Genomic DNA, 18254 nt, shown 5'->3' with positions numbered 1-18254 from the left:
AATCCGGATTTTGTTACTTATGTCAAACAGTTTAAAGCTGTATTAGGAAAATTGTAGTGGCAACTAAAAAACAAATGGCAAATAATAAATTCATACAAGAACACAGAAATGAGACAAAAGCAGTGTGGTCAGTTGTTCAGTCTGAATTAGGAGCCAAAGTAAAAATTCATGACATTTTGAAAATTAGATGTGAAAATGAAATTAAAGTAAACCCTGTTCAAATGTAAGTTCTTTCAATGAATTCTAACTAAATGTAGTAAGATCAGATGTGGATATGACGTTCTATCAAGGCATCACAAATTTGGAAAACGGCCAGTACACATCATTTAAACAATTTGAAAAAATCACCCAAAGGGATGGGGAAAAGGAAATATTGTCTCTAAAAAACAAAACCTCACATGGGTGGGATGAAATAACAACATCTGTAATCAAGTGTGTGTACAATATTATTTCTCAACCACTGTCAATTATTATAAATCAATCTTTTGAACAGAGATGCTTTCCAAGTGTATTGAAATATGCTGAGATCAAACCTCTATTCAAAAAAGGATTGACAGAAGATATGGGGAATTACTGCCCTATCTCTCTTTTGCTCGTCTTCTCTAAATTGTTTGAAAAGATTGCAGCAAAACAAATTAATAAATTTCTTACTATAAATGATATAATTTTTAAAAACCAGTTCGGATTCCAACAGGGTAATAGCACTGTGAATGCTATTTGAGTTTATCCAAAAAATATGCTCCACGTTAGATAAGGGTAGAAAGGTCTCAGGAATATTGTGTGATCTAACTAAAGCTTTTGATTCAGTGAACCATGCATTACTCCTCCACAAATTTCAGAAGTATGGAATCGGGGACACTGCTGTAACCCCCCTCCGGGTTCGGGGGTTAGAATAGGCCCGCAGTATTCCTGCCTGTCGTAAGAGGTGACTAAAAGGAGTCTCACATGTTTCGGCCTTACGTGATGGTCCCCTTTCGGGTTTGACCTCCATCTTTCTAAATTATTCCGAAGAGTGAGCCAATTGGGGAAGGGCGCCTTACATGGTGCACTGTACCCGTCGTGCATTGAGACCTTTAGCCGGCTTTTTCGTCGTTGCAATGGTGTCCCGCTCGTTTTCCATCTCTTGGGCGAGGATACGTCCCTGAGTGCGATTCCCACGCTGCACTCTGCAGTGTTGCTTTTCACTGTGACGACGACCTTGGACATTTTTGCACCTAAGATCCGGCACGGTAGCCAGTTCGTTGTGCTGGGGCCACCATGTACCCTGTTGGTTGTAGCCCCCTGACAACACAGGGATCGCTCTGCTGATGCCTGCGCCGTTAACTCCCCACGTATGCCAAGGAGTAGATGCCCATCTCCCTGGGGCATCAGGACTCCCGGCAATGGCCATCCTGCCAGGTGGCTATTGCTGCGGCTGGGTGGCGCCCATGGCGAGGGCCCTTGATTGGACTAGGTGGCATCAGGGCGGATGACCCGCAATGAAGCGTGATACATCATCTCTCGCTGGCGGCCAGCCACCAGCAGTCTCTAAGCGTTCGAGGGCTCATTTTAAAGCTAACGTTTATGACCCCAAATCGTTCCCCTCCCTGGCCACACCATGGGAGGAACGAAAGGCAATGAATGACAGTGACGTGTATTCGCCCAGGTATATCGTCTGTACCAGAGCTGATGGTGACTCGTTTCTATCCGTGAAGCCTCAGTTCTTTGTAGAGCATTTAGAGGACAAGTTTGGAGAGGTGGAGGGCTTGTCCAAAATGCGCTCTGGGTCAGTTTTGATAAAAACGGCATCCTCTGCCCAGTCACGCAGGTTACTTGCTTGTGAGAAGTTGAGGGGATGTTAACGTTACCATCACCCCACATAAGAGTTTAAATATGGTCCAGGGTATTATTTTCCATCGGGACCTACTTTTGCAGTCTGATGACGAGCTGTGCGCCAATTTAGAGCGCCGCGTTGTACGTTTTGTCCAGCGCGTTCATCGGGGTCCGAGGGACAATCGGGTAGCTACCGGTGCCTTCATCTTGGCCTTCGAAGGTGATACATTACCAGAGAAGGTCGAGGTGATGGTCTACCGATGTGACGTCAAACCCTATATCCCTCCCCCGATGCGGTGCTTTAAGTGCTGGAAGTTCGGTCACATGTCCTCTCGCTGTACTTCTAGCCTCACATGTCGAGATTGTGGGCACCCATCTCATCCTGATACTCCATGTGCCCCGCCTCCCATCTGTGTCAACTGCGGGGAGCACCATTCACCTTGCTCGCCAGACTGCAGAATCTTCCAGAAAGAACGCAAAATCATGGAATATAAGACCCTGGACCGATTGACCTACACTGAGGCTAAGCAGAAATTTGAACGGCTACATCCCGTGCGCATGATGTCATCTTATGCCTCCACTGTCACTCCTGCTCCCGCTCCTTCAGCTGCAAGTCATACCGTCAGCTCTCAGAGTCAGAGGACCTCACCTGCCTCCTTGACGATGGGGGCCCCTTCTCTTGCTGTTGCTCCCACATCATCTACCTCGGGAGCAGCACCCACTAAACCACTGGGGACACCAGTCCCCACTTCTAAGCCGGAGAAGCGTAAGTCTTCTTCGGCTTCTCTCGCTCGGAAGGGATCCCTTGGGTTACTCCCTTCCCAGGTTCCTACCAGCGGCACAGCAGCCACCAACCAATGGCTGAGGACGCCACAGGTCGCTGGTCGACGGGCTTCGCGATCCTCTTCGGTCCCGGAGACTGACTCCAATAAGCCCTCTCAACAACGGCAACTAAAGGAACAGCGAGAGAAAACGACTTTGGAGACCCGTAAGACCAAGACCCCCACGGTGGCACCTACTCCACCACTACCTAAAAGCTCTGCGTCTGACGATATGAGGTGGAGATCCTTGCGTCCGCTGAGGACCTCGATCTCGCCGGTCCCTCAGACGCAATGGATAGCACTTGTACGGGTGCTCCATCGGAGGCAGCAGGTGACCCAGCGGCGTAATCTGCCTTCCCAGTCCCGTCACGCCTTTCTCCGCCATGGACAATACCATCCTCCAGTGGAACTGCAGCGGTTTCTTCCACCATCTAGCTGAGCTCCGCCAACTTATCAGCCTTCACCCTTTCTTCTGCATTGCTCTTCAGGAAACTTGGTTTCCAGCAATGCGAACCCCCGCCCTCCGTGGCTATCGGGGTTATTATAAGAACCGGGCAGCATATGAAAGGGTGTCTGGTGGCGTCTGCCTCTTTGTCCTTCACTCTCTGCACAGCGAGTCTGTCCCTCTCCACACACCTTTAGAGGCTGTCGCTGTTCGGGTGTGGACGCCACAGGCTGTTACCGTCTGCAGTCTTTACCTTCCACCAGATGGTGTTGTCTCGCAGCATGTCCTGGCTGCGCTGATAGCCCAATTGCTGCCACCTTTCTTGCTATTGGGCGACTTCAACGCCCATAACCCTCTGTGGGATGGGTCAGTGGAAACAGGTCGAGGTGCCACCGTTGAGCATTTATTGTCGCAGCTCGATCTCTCGATTTTAAATGATGGTGCCTTCACACACTTCAGTGTGGCGCATGGCACATACTCCACCATTGACCTTTCAATCTGTAGCCCTAGCCTCTTACCGTCTGTCCAATGGAGTGTGCATGACGACCTGTGTGGTAGTGACCACTTTCCGATCTTTCTGTCACTACCACAGCGTCACTCTTCTGGGCGCCCTAGCAGATGGGCTATGAATAAGGCTGACTGGGACTTGTTCTCCTCCACTGCCGCTATTGAGCCTCTCTCTAATGATGACATTGATGTGGTAGTTCAATCGGTCACCACCGGCATCGTTACTGCCGCCGAATCTGCCATTCCCCGTTCCTTTGGGTCCCCTCGGCTGCGGACTGTGCCTTGGTGGTAGCCTGAGATCGCTGTAGTGATTAAAGATCGCTGGCGGGCGCTACAGCGTCACAAGCGACATCCCTGCATTGAACACCTCATCATCTTCAAACGGCTGCGAGCCCGGGCCCGCCGCCTTATCCGCCAAAGCAAGCAGGAGTGCTGGGAGCGGTATGTGTCCACCATTGGCCTCCATGTCTCTCCATCGCAGGTCTGGGCCAAGATCCGACGCCTCTATGGCTGTCGGACCCCTGTCAGCGTCCCTGCGCTCTCACTGAATGGAGTAGTTTGTACAGACTCCGACGAAATTGCCAACAGCTTGGCAGAGCATTTTGCTCTTAGTTCCGCTTCTTCCAATTACCTGCTAGCCTTCCGCTCCACTAAAGAGCGGATGGAACGTCGGAGCCTTTCGTTTCGCACCCACCACCCAGAATCTTACAATGCTCCGTTCAGTGAGTGGGAATTTTGCAGTGCCCTAGCCGCTTGTCCTGATACCGCTCCTGGGCCAGATGGCATCCACTGTCAGATGCTGAAACACCTTTCAGTGGACTGCCAGCGGCGCCTCCTCGATCTTTACAACCGTCTTTTGGTCAAGGGCGAGTTTCCGTCGCGATGGTGGGAAACTGTTGTCGTCCCCGTTTTGAAACCTGGAAAGAGCCCTCTGGAGGTGGACAGCTACCGTCCCATTAGCCTCACCAACGTTCTTTGCAAGTTGCTTGAACGGATGGTGAGCCGGCGCTTGAATTGGGTACTGGAGTCTCGGGGCCTTCTGGCTCTGTCTCAGGGTGGGTTCCGTAAAGGCCGCTCCGCCACCGACAATCTGGCGAGCCTGGAGTCGGCCATTCGTACTGCCTTTGCCCGCCGTCGGCACCTGGTCGCTGTCTTTTTCGACATGCGGAAGGCGTACGATACGACATGGTGTCATCACATCCTTTCTACACTTCATGGATGGGGTCTTTGGGGCCCTCTGCCGATCTTTATCAGAAATTTTCTGTCGTATCGTACCTTCCGCGTGCAAGTCGCGGCCTCATATAGTTCCTCCCACGTCCAGGAGACTGGTGTGCCACAGGGTTCTGTTTTAAGTGTCTGCCTGTTTTTAATAGCCATTAACGGGCTCGCTGCGGCTGTGGGAAATTCTGTCTCCGCTTCCCTGTATGCTGACGACTTCTGCCTTTACTACAGCTCTACTGGCATTGCAGCTGTTGAACGTCAGCTACAGGGCGCTATCCGCAAGGCGCAGTCTTGGGCTGTAGCTCATGGGTTCCAGTTTTCGCCAGCCAAGACCTGCGTTATGCATTTCTGCCGGCGACGTACTGTCCACCCGGAGCCGCGGCTTCATCTTGCCGGCGAACTTCTTTCAGTGGTGGAATCACACAGGTTTTTGGGGGTGGTTTTCGATGCCCGGTTGACTTGGCTGCCTCATATCCGGCAGCTCAAACAGGCGTGTTGGTGGCACCTCAATGCTGTGCGATGCTTGAGCCACACCCGCTGGGGCGCCGATCGATCTACCCTGTTACGGCTCTACCAGGCGTTAATCCAGTCTCGCCTGGATTATGGGAGCCTGGCTTATGGCTTAGCATCCCCATCTGCATTGTGGGTGCTGGACCCAATCCTCCATAGTGGGATACACCTTGCCACTGGTGCTTTCCGCACCAGCTCTGTGGACAGCATACTAGTGGAGGCAGGTGTCCCTCCACTGCGGTTACGCCACCAACAATTACTGGCTGCTTATGCTGCCCATGTTTTTAGCTTGCCCGGGCATCCAAATTACCGTGTCCTGTTCTCGCAGTCAGTCGTGCATCTGCCAGACCGTCGGCCCCGGTCGGGTTGTCTGATCGCCGTACGCGTCAAGGAGCTTCTCTCCGGGCTTGGGTTTTTCCCTGTTCCACCTCCTTTCCGGGTACTTCTGCGTACACCCCCCTGGAGTGTGCCTCACCCTTGCCTTCGGCTCGACTTGGCACGGGGCCCGAAGGACTCAGTACCTCCAGAGGCCTTCCGCCGCCGCTTTTATTCCATCCTGGCCACTTATCAGGGCTCTGGTATAGTTTACACTGACGGCTCGATGGTCGCTGGTCGAGTCGGTTATGCGCTAACTCTGGGCGACCATTCCGAACAACGTTCCTTGCCGGATGGCTGCAGTGTTTACACTGCTGAGCTAGTCGCCATCTTTTGTGCCCTAGAGTATATCCGCTCCTGCTCAGGTGAGTCCTTCGTTATCGGCAGCGATTCCCTGAGCGGTTTACGAGCTCTCAACCGGTGTTTCCCTCGTTCCTGTCTGGTGCTGGCTATCCAGGAGTCCCTGCATACTCTTGCCCATTGTGGCCGCTCTGTGGTCTTCATGTGGACCCCAGGCCATGTTGGGATACCTGGCAATGAGAATGTTGACCGCCTGGCGAAAGAGGCCACTAGTAAATCATCTCTGGAGATTGGCCTCCTGGAGACTGATTTGCGGGCAGTCTTACGCCGCGAAGTTCTTTCGGTTTGGGACGCTGAATGGTGCAATCTGCCCACGCCCAACAAACTCCGTCCAATCAAGGCGACGACGACTGTGTGGCGGTCGTCCATGCGGGTCTCCCGCAAGGAGTCTGTTGTCCTCTGCCGGCTGCGCATTGGGCACACTCGGCTTACGCACGGCCACTTATTGCGCCGTGAGGACGCACCTCTATGTCGCTTCGGCTCCGTTTTATCTGTGGTCCATATTTTATTGGAGTGTCCACTTTTAGCTGTGCTCAGGCAGTCGTTCGCACTGCCTGACACGCTCCCTGCCCTTTTAACAGATGACTCTGCTACGGCTGACTTAGTTTTACGTTCTATTCGGGCAGGTGGTTTTTATCATTTAATCTAAGTGTTTCTGTTTTATTTTATTGTTTTGTGTTGATTCTGGCCTTTGGCCTCCGGTTTTAAATTGATTTTTTAATGTGTTTTAAGTGGTTGGCTTTTCCTTTATTATTTCTATGGTCGGCCAACCACCGTCACACTCTGTGTGATTTTAGTTCGTTTTGTCTGGTCTTTGTCTCAGTTTCTCTTGTTCTGTGTCGTCTGTGCTCTATTCTGTTAATCGTTTTTATTCTCTGTGGGTGTTTTTAGTACTTGGAAAAAGGGACCGATGACCGTAGCAGTCTGGTCCCTTTAATCCCACAAACCAACCAACCAACACTGCTGTAAAATGGTTTAGCTCTTACTTGTCAAGTAGGAAACAAAGAGTAATTTTAACTTCAAATGGAATCAATTATTCCTCAGACTGGAAAACAGTTCCTCAAGGAGTCCCACAAGGTTCGATATTGGGTCCCTATCTGTTTCTTTTTTTGCGTAAATACCTACCACTTGCTATTGATGTTCATTCAGTCTTATTTGCTGATGATACATCAGCTCTAATTGAAAATGAAGTATCTAGAAGTATTCCAGAAAAAGCCAAAAACACTGTAGAAAAAACTCGAATCTTGGTTCTATCAAAATGGACTAAAACTAAATGTAACTAAAACCAAAATGATGCAATTTGAAGCTAAATCAGTAGAAAGGACTGAAATAAAGATAACTTGCAATGATCAGGATATCACAGAAGCAAACCACGTGAAGTTCTTAATCTAAATCTTGACAAAAATTTGAATTGGAAGGTACACATAGATGACTTAGCAAATAAACTGAACAACTTAGCATTTGCAATGTGTACTTTGTCAGGTGTCACAAACATGGATACCAGAAATATAGTTTACCACTGCTACTTCGAGTCAGTTATTCGTTATGGCATAATCTTCTGGGGAAATTGAACAAATGTCACTAGGCTCCTAGTATTACAAAAGAAAGTAATTAGAAACGTGTGTGTGTGTTGGGGGGGGGGGGGAATCCTGTCGACCACTGTTAAAAAATTTAAAAATACTATCTATCCCCTCACTTTACATAGATGAGGTGGTGGTGCTCCTATATAAAAATCAACATACACTAGATACTTTCCATTTTGACCACAACTACAGCCCTTGCCACAGAGAGAAGTTCAAACTTCCAACACATTGTTTAAAACTTTATGCCCAAACGCCAGAGTTATGGGGTTAAAAATTTTCAATAAAATAAAAGGCAGCAATATATTTAAGATGGAGCTTGGTTCACTAAAAAGATTGCTCTTTACTCTTCTGGTGGAAAAGTGTTGTTATTCTGTCGATGAATTCATTGAAGTCAGCTTCACAGGCTGAACACAGGGATTGTATTACTTGTATTATTTTATGTACATGTGTAGCTGTAACTTAGAAATGTAAAATATAATGTAAACTTCTGTATTTCTCTTAAAAAAGAGAAAAAAGTTTCTTTTGTAAACCTTGACATGTCTTCTATACATCAAAACAAATTATTTGAAAATTGTACGTAATGAGATGAACGAATCGCATATCACAGTATCTTCTGGAGCAGTGCATCTGAATCATATAAACTGTTTATTCAGCAGATGCTAGCAATAAGGATAATATAACTATACATTTAGCAGAAACCTTATTAAACATCTTGGAATTCTTACCGTCACTCTCCAGTATATTTTCTCTTTAATGATTTTGTTGCAAGATTGTGAGTTATCTAGTCACAATCAATACACAAAAATAATTTTCAAACAGTGGAAAGTTGAGGATGGAATAACAATACTCACCATGAGAAGGCGAAGTTGAGTCGAAGACAGGTGTGACTGCTGTACATTTAAGCTTTCAGGAGGATATGTGTCCAACCCAAATTCACCCCTGCTCCCAACCACTTGCTTCATGGCTCATATCCCATAAACAGATCTAGATGCAAAACCTGTCCCATATAATCACCACCACTATTCCATTTCAGTCACAGGCATTGCCTATCCCATTAAATTCACAGCCACATGTGAAAGCAGTTCAAGTGATCTACAAAATAAACTGCAAGCAACATGTTGCTTTCTACATGGGCATGACAACTGACAAGCTGTCTCTCCGAATGAGTGGCCACTGAAACAGGCCAAGGGACAGTTGGACCACCCAGTTGTTGAACTTGCTGCCCAAAACATTGTGCTTCACTTCAGTGACTGCTTCACATCCTTTGCTATCTGAATCCTTACCAACACAAGCTTTTCCAACTTGTGCAAGTGAAAACTCTCCCTGCAATACATCCTACGTTCTCATAAGCCCTGTGGCCTCCACTTACCTATCCCCTCCCGTGCTCTCACTCCAGCGCCACACTGCCTTCTAGTTCACCAATGCACCCACCAGTCTTTTTTTCCCCCTTTTCTAATTCTCCTCTTTCCTGCCTCCCCCCGTTCCCCACCGCCCTTCGAACCTCCTGACTGCACCTAGCAGTTCTAATCTGTCCCCACATCCCTGCATGCTCCCACAAGTACAAGCAGCACTGTAACTTCCCCACCCTTACCCTGTTACCCCTCCCGCACCCTGCCCCACACATCCTCCTTATCCCCACTACCTACATCAGATTGCTGCTACCATCAGGCACAGTTGCTGCCTGCAGTGTTGTGGCCAGAGACAGTGGTCATATTTGTGTTTTGGTGTGTGTGTGTGTGTGTGTGTGTGTGTGTGTGTGTGTGTGTGTGAGAGAGAGAGAGAGAGAGAGAGAGAGAGAGAGAGAGATTGATTGATTGATTTTGGTTGATAGCTTCAATGTATAGCAAGCAATCTTTTCATTGTACCTGTCTGCGACTCAATGCCTCCTCTTTACGGTGATAAACAAAAATAATTTTCCTTGTCTTTGGTTCAGAATGGAGCCACGTACGCTGTTGGACAGATATTCGAGAAGCTCCCATCAAACATAAAGCAAGAAATTGAGAATCCCAACCAATACATAACAAAATTATAACAGCATGTCATTGGCTGCTGTTTCTACAAATAATCTGGATTCAGAGAGTGAAAAGTTCTGTTATGTGGAAAGTGTCGGTACACTGCAAATGAGTGTAAGGTCTGTAGTAAATAGGACCCAGTGCTGACATGTATAGCTAGAGTTTTCTTTGAAAAATACCACTGTAATAAACTAAATATTAATCTACAGATAACAGAGGAACAGTCATTATACAGTACAAAGGAAGAGGTAGCAGCTTTTTTTACAAGTTAGCAGTTTTACAATTCACTCAATTAAATTTAACTTTAAAAGTGAATTGCATTTAGTGGTATAATGATTGTTTATTGTTGATATGGCATACAGATTGTATGATTTCCTTGTCTTTTGTTAATATAGACATTGATTCATTCCACATCCCTTAAGGTTCACCTTCTTGATGTGATTTTCGAAACTGATTGAGTTCTCGTGCTGTGCTGCAGATAACCAAAACCAAGATCCTTTTCATTTTGGTGTGTGTGTGTGTTTTGTACTGTAATCTCGTGTAACAATTTTTTTTATCATCTTGTTCATGTAATTGTATATTCATTTGCACTCATAACATTAAGGATGGACTTAATATTCTTAATTTGGTATGATGATTATTTTGTATCACCCTTTCTTAAATTTGGTTTACATGGTTCTAGTGACTTTCATATAATTCACATATCTCAGTTGATACATCTACTTTTATACTGTAATTTGATTGCTGTGAACATTGCTTTCTCTGTGCTTATTAATCATGTTTTAATTCGGTTATATGGAACTTCCAGGTTGTGGAAATGTGTGCTCAAGAATCATAAGAAGTTGATCCTTGCAACATATTGTGGAAACAGAAGATAATTATTCTGGCACATAATGTCAGCTGTGGCATATGCTACCAGGTATTACCCATTTTTGTTTGCAGACCTGCAAGCAGATCACAATTTTACAAGAAAATGCTGAATTATTTAGTTAATTTCTGAAGATATATGGGTCTATATGAAAATACCTTAATATCTCCTTGATTTCTTTTGCAATTGTCACTATAACAATATCTGTTTCTTTTATTTTGGTTCTGCAACACCATGTGCAGATACAGGATAAATCAATAAAAAATTCAGCATTAAACTGTTTCACATGTATTGCAACATTAACCTGCATTGGTGGTCGTGCTCTAAAAAGAAATGAAAGTGATTCCCTGGATTACATGGCTTGTCATTTCCTCAACTAACAAAGGACGCCAAAAAATTTTGAAAAAAAAAATTGTATTGAGTGTTTTTCTTACATAACAAAGTATATTAAAAATTACAAATCAAAAGTAAAAATATATATCATTATTTGGAAAAAAATAATACTATGTTACAATTTTAATTACATTGACGTCATTTGCTTTGATTGAGTTTAAAAAATACATATTCTGTTAAATACTAATGTAATCAGGGTTTTAGAAAGAAGGCATACAATGTTGGAATGATCGTGGCAAATGAGTTTGACACACATTACAAGCTTCCCAAATACTTTTATTTTATGTTCTTTTGTAGTTCCAGCAGTGATCCACAGAACTCGTCTGTGTCATTTTTGAAGTGTATGGCTGACTTTCCATCAGAGGAATGCCAGAATGCTCTTCCAGAACATCATTGGTAGAACTAAAGGCAGGAAAAACTGAGGTGGCGCACCAACAGTTCATCTTGAAGTACACAGAGGCTCAAAGCGTTGTTGCTACCTGACTTTTAGATCCTTGTATTTCCACAAGTGTATTACATATATAGTCCATGCAACTGCTGCAGGTTAAAACAATTTATCACATTTGATTACTGCAAATAATAATGAGCTTGACGTTAAATATGTTTGACAATATTAATGCAATTTATTTGAAGGAATTTTACAACATTGTATTAATTATGTTTGCTTATGAAATAACACATGTTAAAAATATGTACTTTGCGTATGAAATTGACCATAATTGTGATTACTTTTTTTACATTGTAGAAATTCCACTTCATTTGGTGAGGAATTCATTCACAGAGTAACAACTGTGGTGCATTAGCAGTAACTCCAATTCTATTGACTCTAGAGGACCCATATCTCTTTCATGAGTATGTGCCTGGTCACTGTGGGGCCCCAATCCTTTCAGCACTTCTTCCCTTTCCATGCTGCAAGTCTATCTTTCTGTTGTTCTCTTTTCCTCTCTACCTTTCTGCTGGATAGTCTTCTTGGTGACGATTGTGCTTGGATCTGGTTTGTGTTTTTTGCACTCATTTTCTTACCTTCTACACCTTTTCGTTATTAATTATATGGTTCACTTTTTGGGTGTGACCTGACACTGCTTTTCTAAATTTTACAGAAGTGCAGATCATGCAGAGAATGTCACCAGGTGGCATATATTTCACCTTTGTGCCTTTCTCTCTTTGCACCCTTCTTTCTTGCAGTGGTACTAGATACAAAATGCAGCAAGCAAGACAGAGTATGTGCCTGTCATGTCTGGGGCAAGGGGACACTGGGAAATGGTTTACTGATCAGGTAACCATTGCAATGACTGGGTGGCACCCATGGGGAGAGCCCTTGCACAGAGTGGGTAGTACCATGGCAGAAGATTTGCGCTTGAAGCAAATTAAACTTTCTTCTACTGGTGGCTGCGCATCCCCAGCAGCCTCTTCCACAGATAGCTACGATCTGCAAAAGTTTCCCTCTCTAGCAATACCGTGGGAGGAACGTAGGACCCAGAGACAAGGCGAGAAATACTCCCCACAGTAGTTGGTTTGCCCTAAGATGGACGGGGATTCCTTTTTGACTACAAAGCCTCTGTTCTTCTTTGAAAATCTCTAGGATTGGTAGTGATTTCAAAAATAAAAAGTGGTTACATTCTGATTAAAATGACGGGCACTGCTTGTCAGCGATAGGCTGGGTGGTATTCCTGTCACTATAACTCCCCCCCCCCCCCCTTTGGTAGTGATTTCAAAAATAAAAAGTGGTTACATTCTGATTAAAATGACGGGCACTGCTTGTCAGCGACAGGCTGGGTGGTATTCCTGTCACTATAACTCCCCCCCCCCCCCCCCCCCCCCCCAGGTAAAAGTCAAAATATGATACGGGGTATCATTTTCCACTTGGATCTCCTTTTACAGACTGATGACTAGCTGCATTCTGTTTTGGAGTGACGAGGTGTGCATTTTGTCCATTGTGTCCAATGGGGGCCTAAAGACAACTGAGTATATACTGGAGCCTTAATCTTGGCCTTTGAAGGTGATTCATTGCCTGAGAAGGTCAAGGTGATGGTGTATCATTGTGATGTCAAGCCATACATTCCTCCTCCCATGCAGTGCAACAAATGTGTGTGATTTGGACACGTCTCTGCATTGCAGTACCAGCCCAGCCTGTAGGGATTGTGGCCATCAGTTGCACATGAAGGCTCCTTGTGCCTCTCCTCCCATTTCTGTCAACTGTGGGGAACACCATTCCATCTGTTCACCAGACTGCACCAATGTGAAAAGGAAATGCAGGAGTACAAGACGTGACCACCTCACATATCAAGAGGCCAAGAAGGAATACAGTTGCCCATATATGCTACTGCTACAGTGACATCATCTGCTTTAGTGACTGTGCCATCGCCTTTCATATCTTCGACGTCTAGACCATAGGGCTTCCCAACTACACCCACTCCCCTGGTGGTCGGCAGTTGTCATTCTGCTGTTTCCCTCAGATCCCCTTTGGGAGCATTGACTCCCTATCCACTGAGGATGTCAGTCACCAGCCCCCAGCTGGAAAAGCAACACCCTACTCTGGCACTCTTTATCAGGAATGGGTCTCTCGGGACACTCTCTTCCCAAGACTCTGCTGACCTGCAACTGGATGCCAGCTGGTGGCTGAAGGAGCCACAGGTTGCAGGTCATAGGATTTCGTGATCCTCTTCTGTCCCAGAATCTGGGGCACACGAGCCCTTGCACAAGTCTAAATAATCTAAGGACAAGAAGAAATCTTCCAAAACGAGGGAGATTCTGATGGCCCCTGTGCCACCATACCCCAAATGTTCTGTCTCTGTATCCAAGGCAGTGTTCCTGGTGGCCCCTATATATTCCCTACACTCCCACTCTCCCCCCCCCCCCCCCCCCCCCACACACACACACACACACACTGATTCAAAACAAATGTGCGTTGATGGTGTATCTTCACAGGCGTCACTGAGGCATGAACTACCTCTTTGGTCCCACAACGCCTCCACAGGATACTGAAATCATGGGCTTTCAGTGGAACTGTAGTGGTTTTTTCCATTACTTGGCTGAGCTACATCATCTTCCGTGCACTTCCCCTGCCTTTTGCATTGCCCCCCAGGGGGTCCACAACTCTTTCGTGGATACGTGCGTGGCGAGCACGGGGCCCCGAGCCATTGCAGCCTTCTTTCTCTCCCGGGCTGCATTTCCTTTCCTTTCCCTTCCCCTCCTTTCCCCTCCATACCCCTTTCCCCTCGCCCTCTCCTCTCTCTCTATTGGTGTCCTTGCTTATGTTGGCCCCTGCTATCCTCCTGGTTCTGTTGGTTCTACACTCCGGATTTTTTTGCGTAATCATCTCCTCCTTTTGGCGTTCCTTGGTCCCCCTCTGGGGTTTGACCTCCATTCCAAAATTTCTCTTCCGTAGTGTGAGCCATTTGGGGAAGAGCACCTTACCTAGTGTCTCCGACGTGTGCCCTCATAGTACATTCCACCTTTTCTTTTACGTCGTTGTCTGATGCTAGGGTGCATAGCCAGCACGGTAGCCAGCCCGTGTGGTGGGGTCGCTATGTACCCTTTTGGTTGAGCCCCCTGAACACACAGGGATCACACTTCTGATACCTGAGCTGTGACCTCCTCATGCATGCCTTGGAGTGGTTGCTCGTCATCCTGGAGCATCGGAACTCCCGGCAATGGCCGCCGTGCCAGACGGCCCTTGCTGTGGCTGGGTGGCGCCCGTGAGGAGAGCCCCTGATCGGAGTGGGTGGTATCAGGGCGGACGCTATGCAGATGAAACGCATACGGGTCCAAAACTCTGGCCGCTCTTCTGCGGCCGTCTCTCTGCGTGGTACTGATTCCTCAAGTGCTGCTTCTCTTGCCCCTTCGGCCTTCCCTTCCGTGGCTACCCCCTGGGAGGAGGGTCAGGCGCGTCGTCTAGGGGCAAAACCTTTCCCCCGTTATCTAGTTTGCACCAGGACTGATGGAGATACTTTCACCAGTGTCAAACCTTTATTCTTTGTGGAACACATTGAAGACAAGTTCGGCGAAGTGGACTCCCTGAGCAAGATGCGGTCGGGTTCGTTACTGATAAAAACTGCTTCGGCTGCCCAATCTGCGGCCCTTCGTGCCTGTACCCATCTTGGCACAATTCCCGTGTCCATTACCCCTCACCAGTCTCTAAATATGGTACAAGGTGTGATTTTTCACAGAGACCTCATCCTTCAAACTGATGAGGAACTTCGGGACAATCTCGGACGGCGGGGTGTTCACTTTGTTCGGCGTGTTCAGAAGGGTCCTAAAGATAATCGTATTGATACTGGTGCCTTTATCCTGGCCTTTGAAGGGGATACCCTTCCTGAGAAAGTTAAGATTATGGTCTATCGCTGTGATGTGAAGCCGTACATCCCACCTCCTATGCGGTGTTTTAAGTGCTTGCGTTTTGGCCACATGTCTTCTCGCTGTACCCAGGACCCTCTCTGTGGTGACTGTGGACGTCCACTCCATGAGGGGAGTCCCTGTGTTCCCCCTCCTGTATGTGTAAATTGTCGTGGTAGTCATTCTCCTCGTTCAGCAGATTGCCCCGTCTATAAGAAAGAAAAAAAGATACAGGAGTATAAGTCTCTTGATCGTTTAAGCTACACAGAGGCCCGTAAGAAATACGCACGATTGCACCCTGTGTCCATGACGTCTAGTTACGCCTTGGTTACATCTTCATCCCTTCCTCCCCCTTCCTTACCCCCATCCCGGACCCCTCTCCTTCCCCCCTCCCCTGCGGCTCCCACACCTTCTCCTCTGGGCGCTGCTCCCCCTCCCCAGCCGGAGAAGTGTCCCACTCCTTCGGCGTCTGCCGGTCAAGGGCGCCTCTCCCGGGATGCCCCTTCCCGGCACCTTCCAGGTCAAAGGTCTGCTGCAGCGCGGCGACCGCGAGAGCCGCGGTCTATCGGCCCCCCGGTCGCCCGGTCTCTTTCTGTTCCTGATCTTGCTGCAGCTGGCTCCATTATGCCACACAGCCCTCCTCGATCTCAGCCTGAAAAGAAGAAGAAACATAAGTCCCGGGACAAAGAGCCTCTGGTGTCACCAGAGGTCCCTTCCCCGGCTTCACAACCGGATTCTGACCTGTCGTTTATGGATGTCGCCCCCTCCTTGTCGGTGACGGGTGGGGACCCGGCGGTATGACTGGATTTAGCGTGTTCAGCCCTCATTTAAACCATCGTTCTGTGGTTCTCCAGTGGAATTGTAATGGCTACTATCGTCACCTTCCGGAATTGAAATCCCTTCTTTCGTCCTACTCAGCAGCTTGTGTGGTTCTCCAGGAATCTCATTTTACTGATGCTCACTCACCGACCCTCCGTGGGTTCCGTGTTTTCTGTCGAAATCGGGTCGGACCCTTGCGGGCTTCTGGTGGCGTTTGTACGTTGGTCCGTACAGACATTGCTAGCACGTGGATTCCTCTCCACACTACATTGGAAGCGGTTGCTGTTAGGGTCCACTTAGACTCTGCAGTCACAGTATGCAATCTTTATCTCCCTCCTGACAGGACTCTTACACCTGCTGCCTTAACCACCCTTCTTCAGCAACTTCCTCCTCCCTTCCTCCTCCTTGGGGATTTTAATGCTCATCATCCTTTGTGGGGCAGTGCCTTTCCATCTAGACGAGGTCTTCTTATAGACCAATTTATTGCAGACCACGACCTATGCCTTCTTAATGATGGCTCCCCTACTCATTTCAGTGCTGGTCATGGTACCTTTTCTGCCATTGATCTTTCTCTTTCTTCTCCCTCTCTCCTCCCTTCATTACACTGGTCGCCACACGACGACCTTTGTGATAGTGACCATTTCCCGTTGATTATCACGCTCCCTTCCCGCTCCCCGATGGACAGGTTACCTCGTTGGTCTTTCCACCGCGCCGATTGGCCTCTATATACTGCACAGGTCGAGTTTTCTCCCTCTTTGTTGGGTTGTATTGATGACGTCCTACGTGACGTGTCTGCCGCGATTGTTCGCGCTGCTAACCTTGCTGTCCCGCGCTCATCTGGACAATTTCGTCGTCGGCAAGTCCCGTGGTGGAGTACGGCCATTGCCATTGCCATCCGTGATCGCCGTCGAGCTTTGCAACACTTTAAGAGGCACCCATCTGTAGCCAGCCTTTCTACCTTTAAGCGCCTTCGCGCTAAAGCCCGTTATTTAATTAAACAGAGCAAACGGATATGTTGGGAACGATTCGTTTCTTCCCTTGGTTCCACTGTCCCTCTGTCACGGGTATGGGCTACACTTCGCTCTCTCCAAGGTTGCCATCGGCAGTCCACCCTCCCAGGCCTTCACCTCCCAGATGGCATTTGTACGGACCCATTAGTTCTCGCAGAACATCTTGCGACCCATTTTGCAGTGGCATCAGCGTCGGCCTCCTATCCAGCTGCTTTCCTTCATCAAAAACAGCAGGCTGAAGCTGTCACCTTATGTTTCACCACTTGTGAGTCAGAATCTTACAACGAACCTTTCACTGAATGGGAATTTCTTTCTGCTCTATCTTCTTCTCATGATACGGCCCCTGGCCCAGATTCCATTCATAACCAGCTGCTTCAACATCTCAGTGCTCCACAACGGCACCATCTTCTTCGGGTGTTTAACCGTATCTGGCTCCAGGGTGACTTCCCTTCTCAGTGGAGGGATAGCATTGTGGTTCCTGTCCTTAAGCCTGGTCAGAACCCCCTATCTGTTGACAGCTATCGGCCAATTAGTTTGACCAATGTTGGTTGTAAGTTACTTGAACGGCTGGTAGCCCGTCGGCTCACTTGGGTCCTCGAATCTCGGGATCTATTGTCCCCTTACCAGTGTGGCTTTCGAGAGGGACGATCTCCAATCGATCATTTGCTTCGCTTGGAATCCGCAGTTCGGCAGGCTTTTTCCCAGCGCCGCCATTTGGTTGCAGTGTTTTTTGACCTTCGCAAGGCCTATGACACGGCCTGGCGCCATCACATCTTACTAACCCTTCATCAGTGGGGTCTTCGGGGCCCACTCCCGATTTTTATCCGCCAGTTCCTGATCCATCGGTCATTCAGAGTTCGAGTTGGTACTGCTTTTAGTTCTCCACGGACCCAGGAGACGGGCATCCCACAGGGTTCTGTCTTGAGTGTCCTTCTTTTCCTCATTGCTATCGATGGACTTGTGGCCTCTGTCGGTCCCTTGGTCGCCCCTGCCCTGTATGTGGATGATTTCTGCATTTGGGTTAGTTCCTCCTCGATGCCATCTGCCGAACGGCAGCTCCAGGTGGCTATACGGCGTGCCTCTGCATGGACCCTCTCACACGGGTTTCAATTCTCTCCTTTAAAATCGCGGGTGGTCCACTTCTGTCGCCGTACTACGGTCCACCCTGATCCAGAGCTCTATC

The 18254-nt window shown here is 47.8% G+C and overlaps 1 protein-coding gene across 2 annotated transcripts in view; it reads left to right on the top strand.

The window, feature by feature from the left end:
• LOC126416705 (F-box only protein 22-like) overlaps positions 1 to 18254 on the top strand; it is a 231723-nt gene that overhangs the window by 28123 nt on the left and 185346 nt on the right. For both annotated transcript variants that reach the window (XM_050084518.1, XM_050084517.1), the window contains exon 2: positions 10455 to 10565. In XM_050084518.1, the coding sequence (XP_049940475.1) occupies positions 10540 to 10565 (26 nt within the window). In that variant the 5' untranslated portion in view covers positions 10455 to 10539. The remainder of the gene's footprint in view (positions 1 to 10454; positions 10566 to 18254) is intronic.

This window comes from Schistocerca serialis, chromosome 8, assembly GCF_023864345.2.
Source record: "Schistocerca serialis cubense isolate TAMUIC-IGC-003099 chromosome 8, iqSchSeri2.2, whole genome shotgun sequence".
Lineage (NCBI taxonomy): Eukaryota > Metazoa > Arthropoda > Insecta > Orthoptera > Acrididae > Schistocerca > Schistocerca serialis.
The sequence above is the reverse complement of the archived record's forward strand: the minus strand, read 5'-3'. Positions and strand labels throughout refer to the sequence as shown.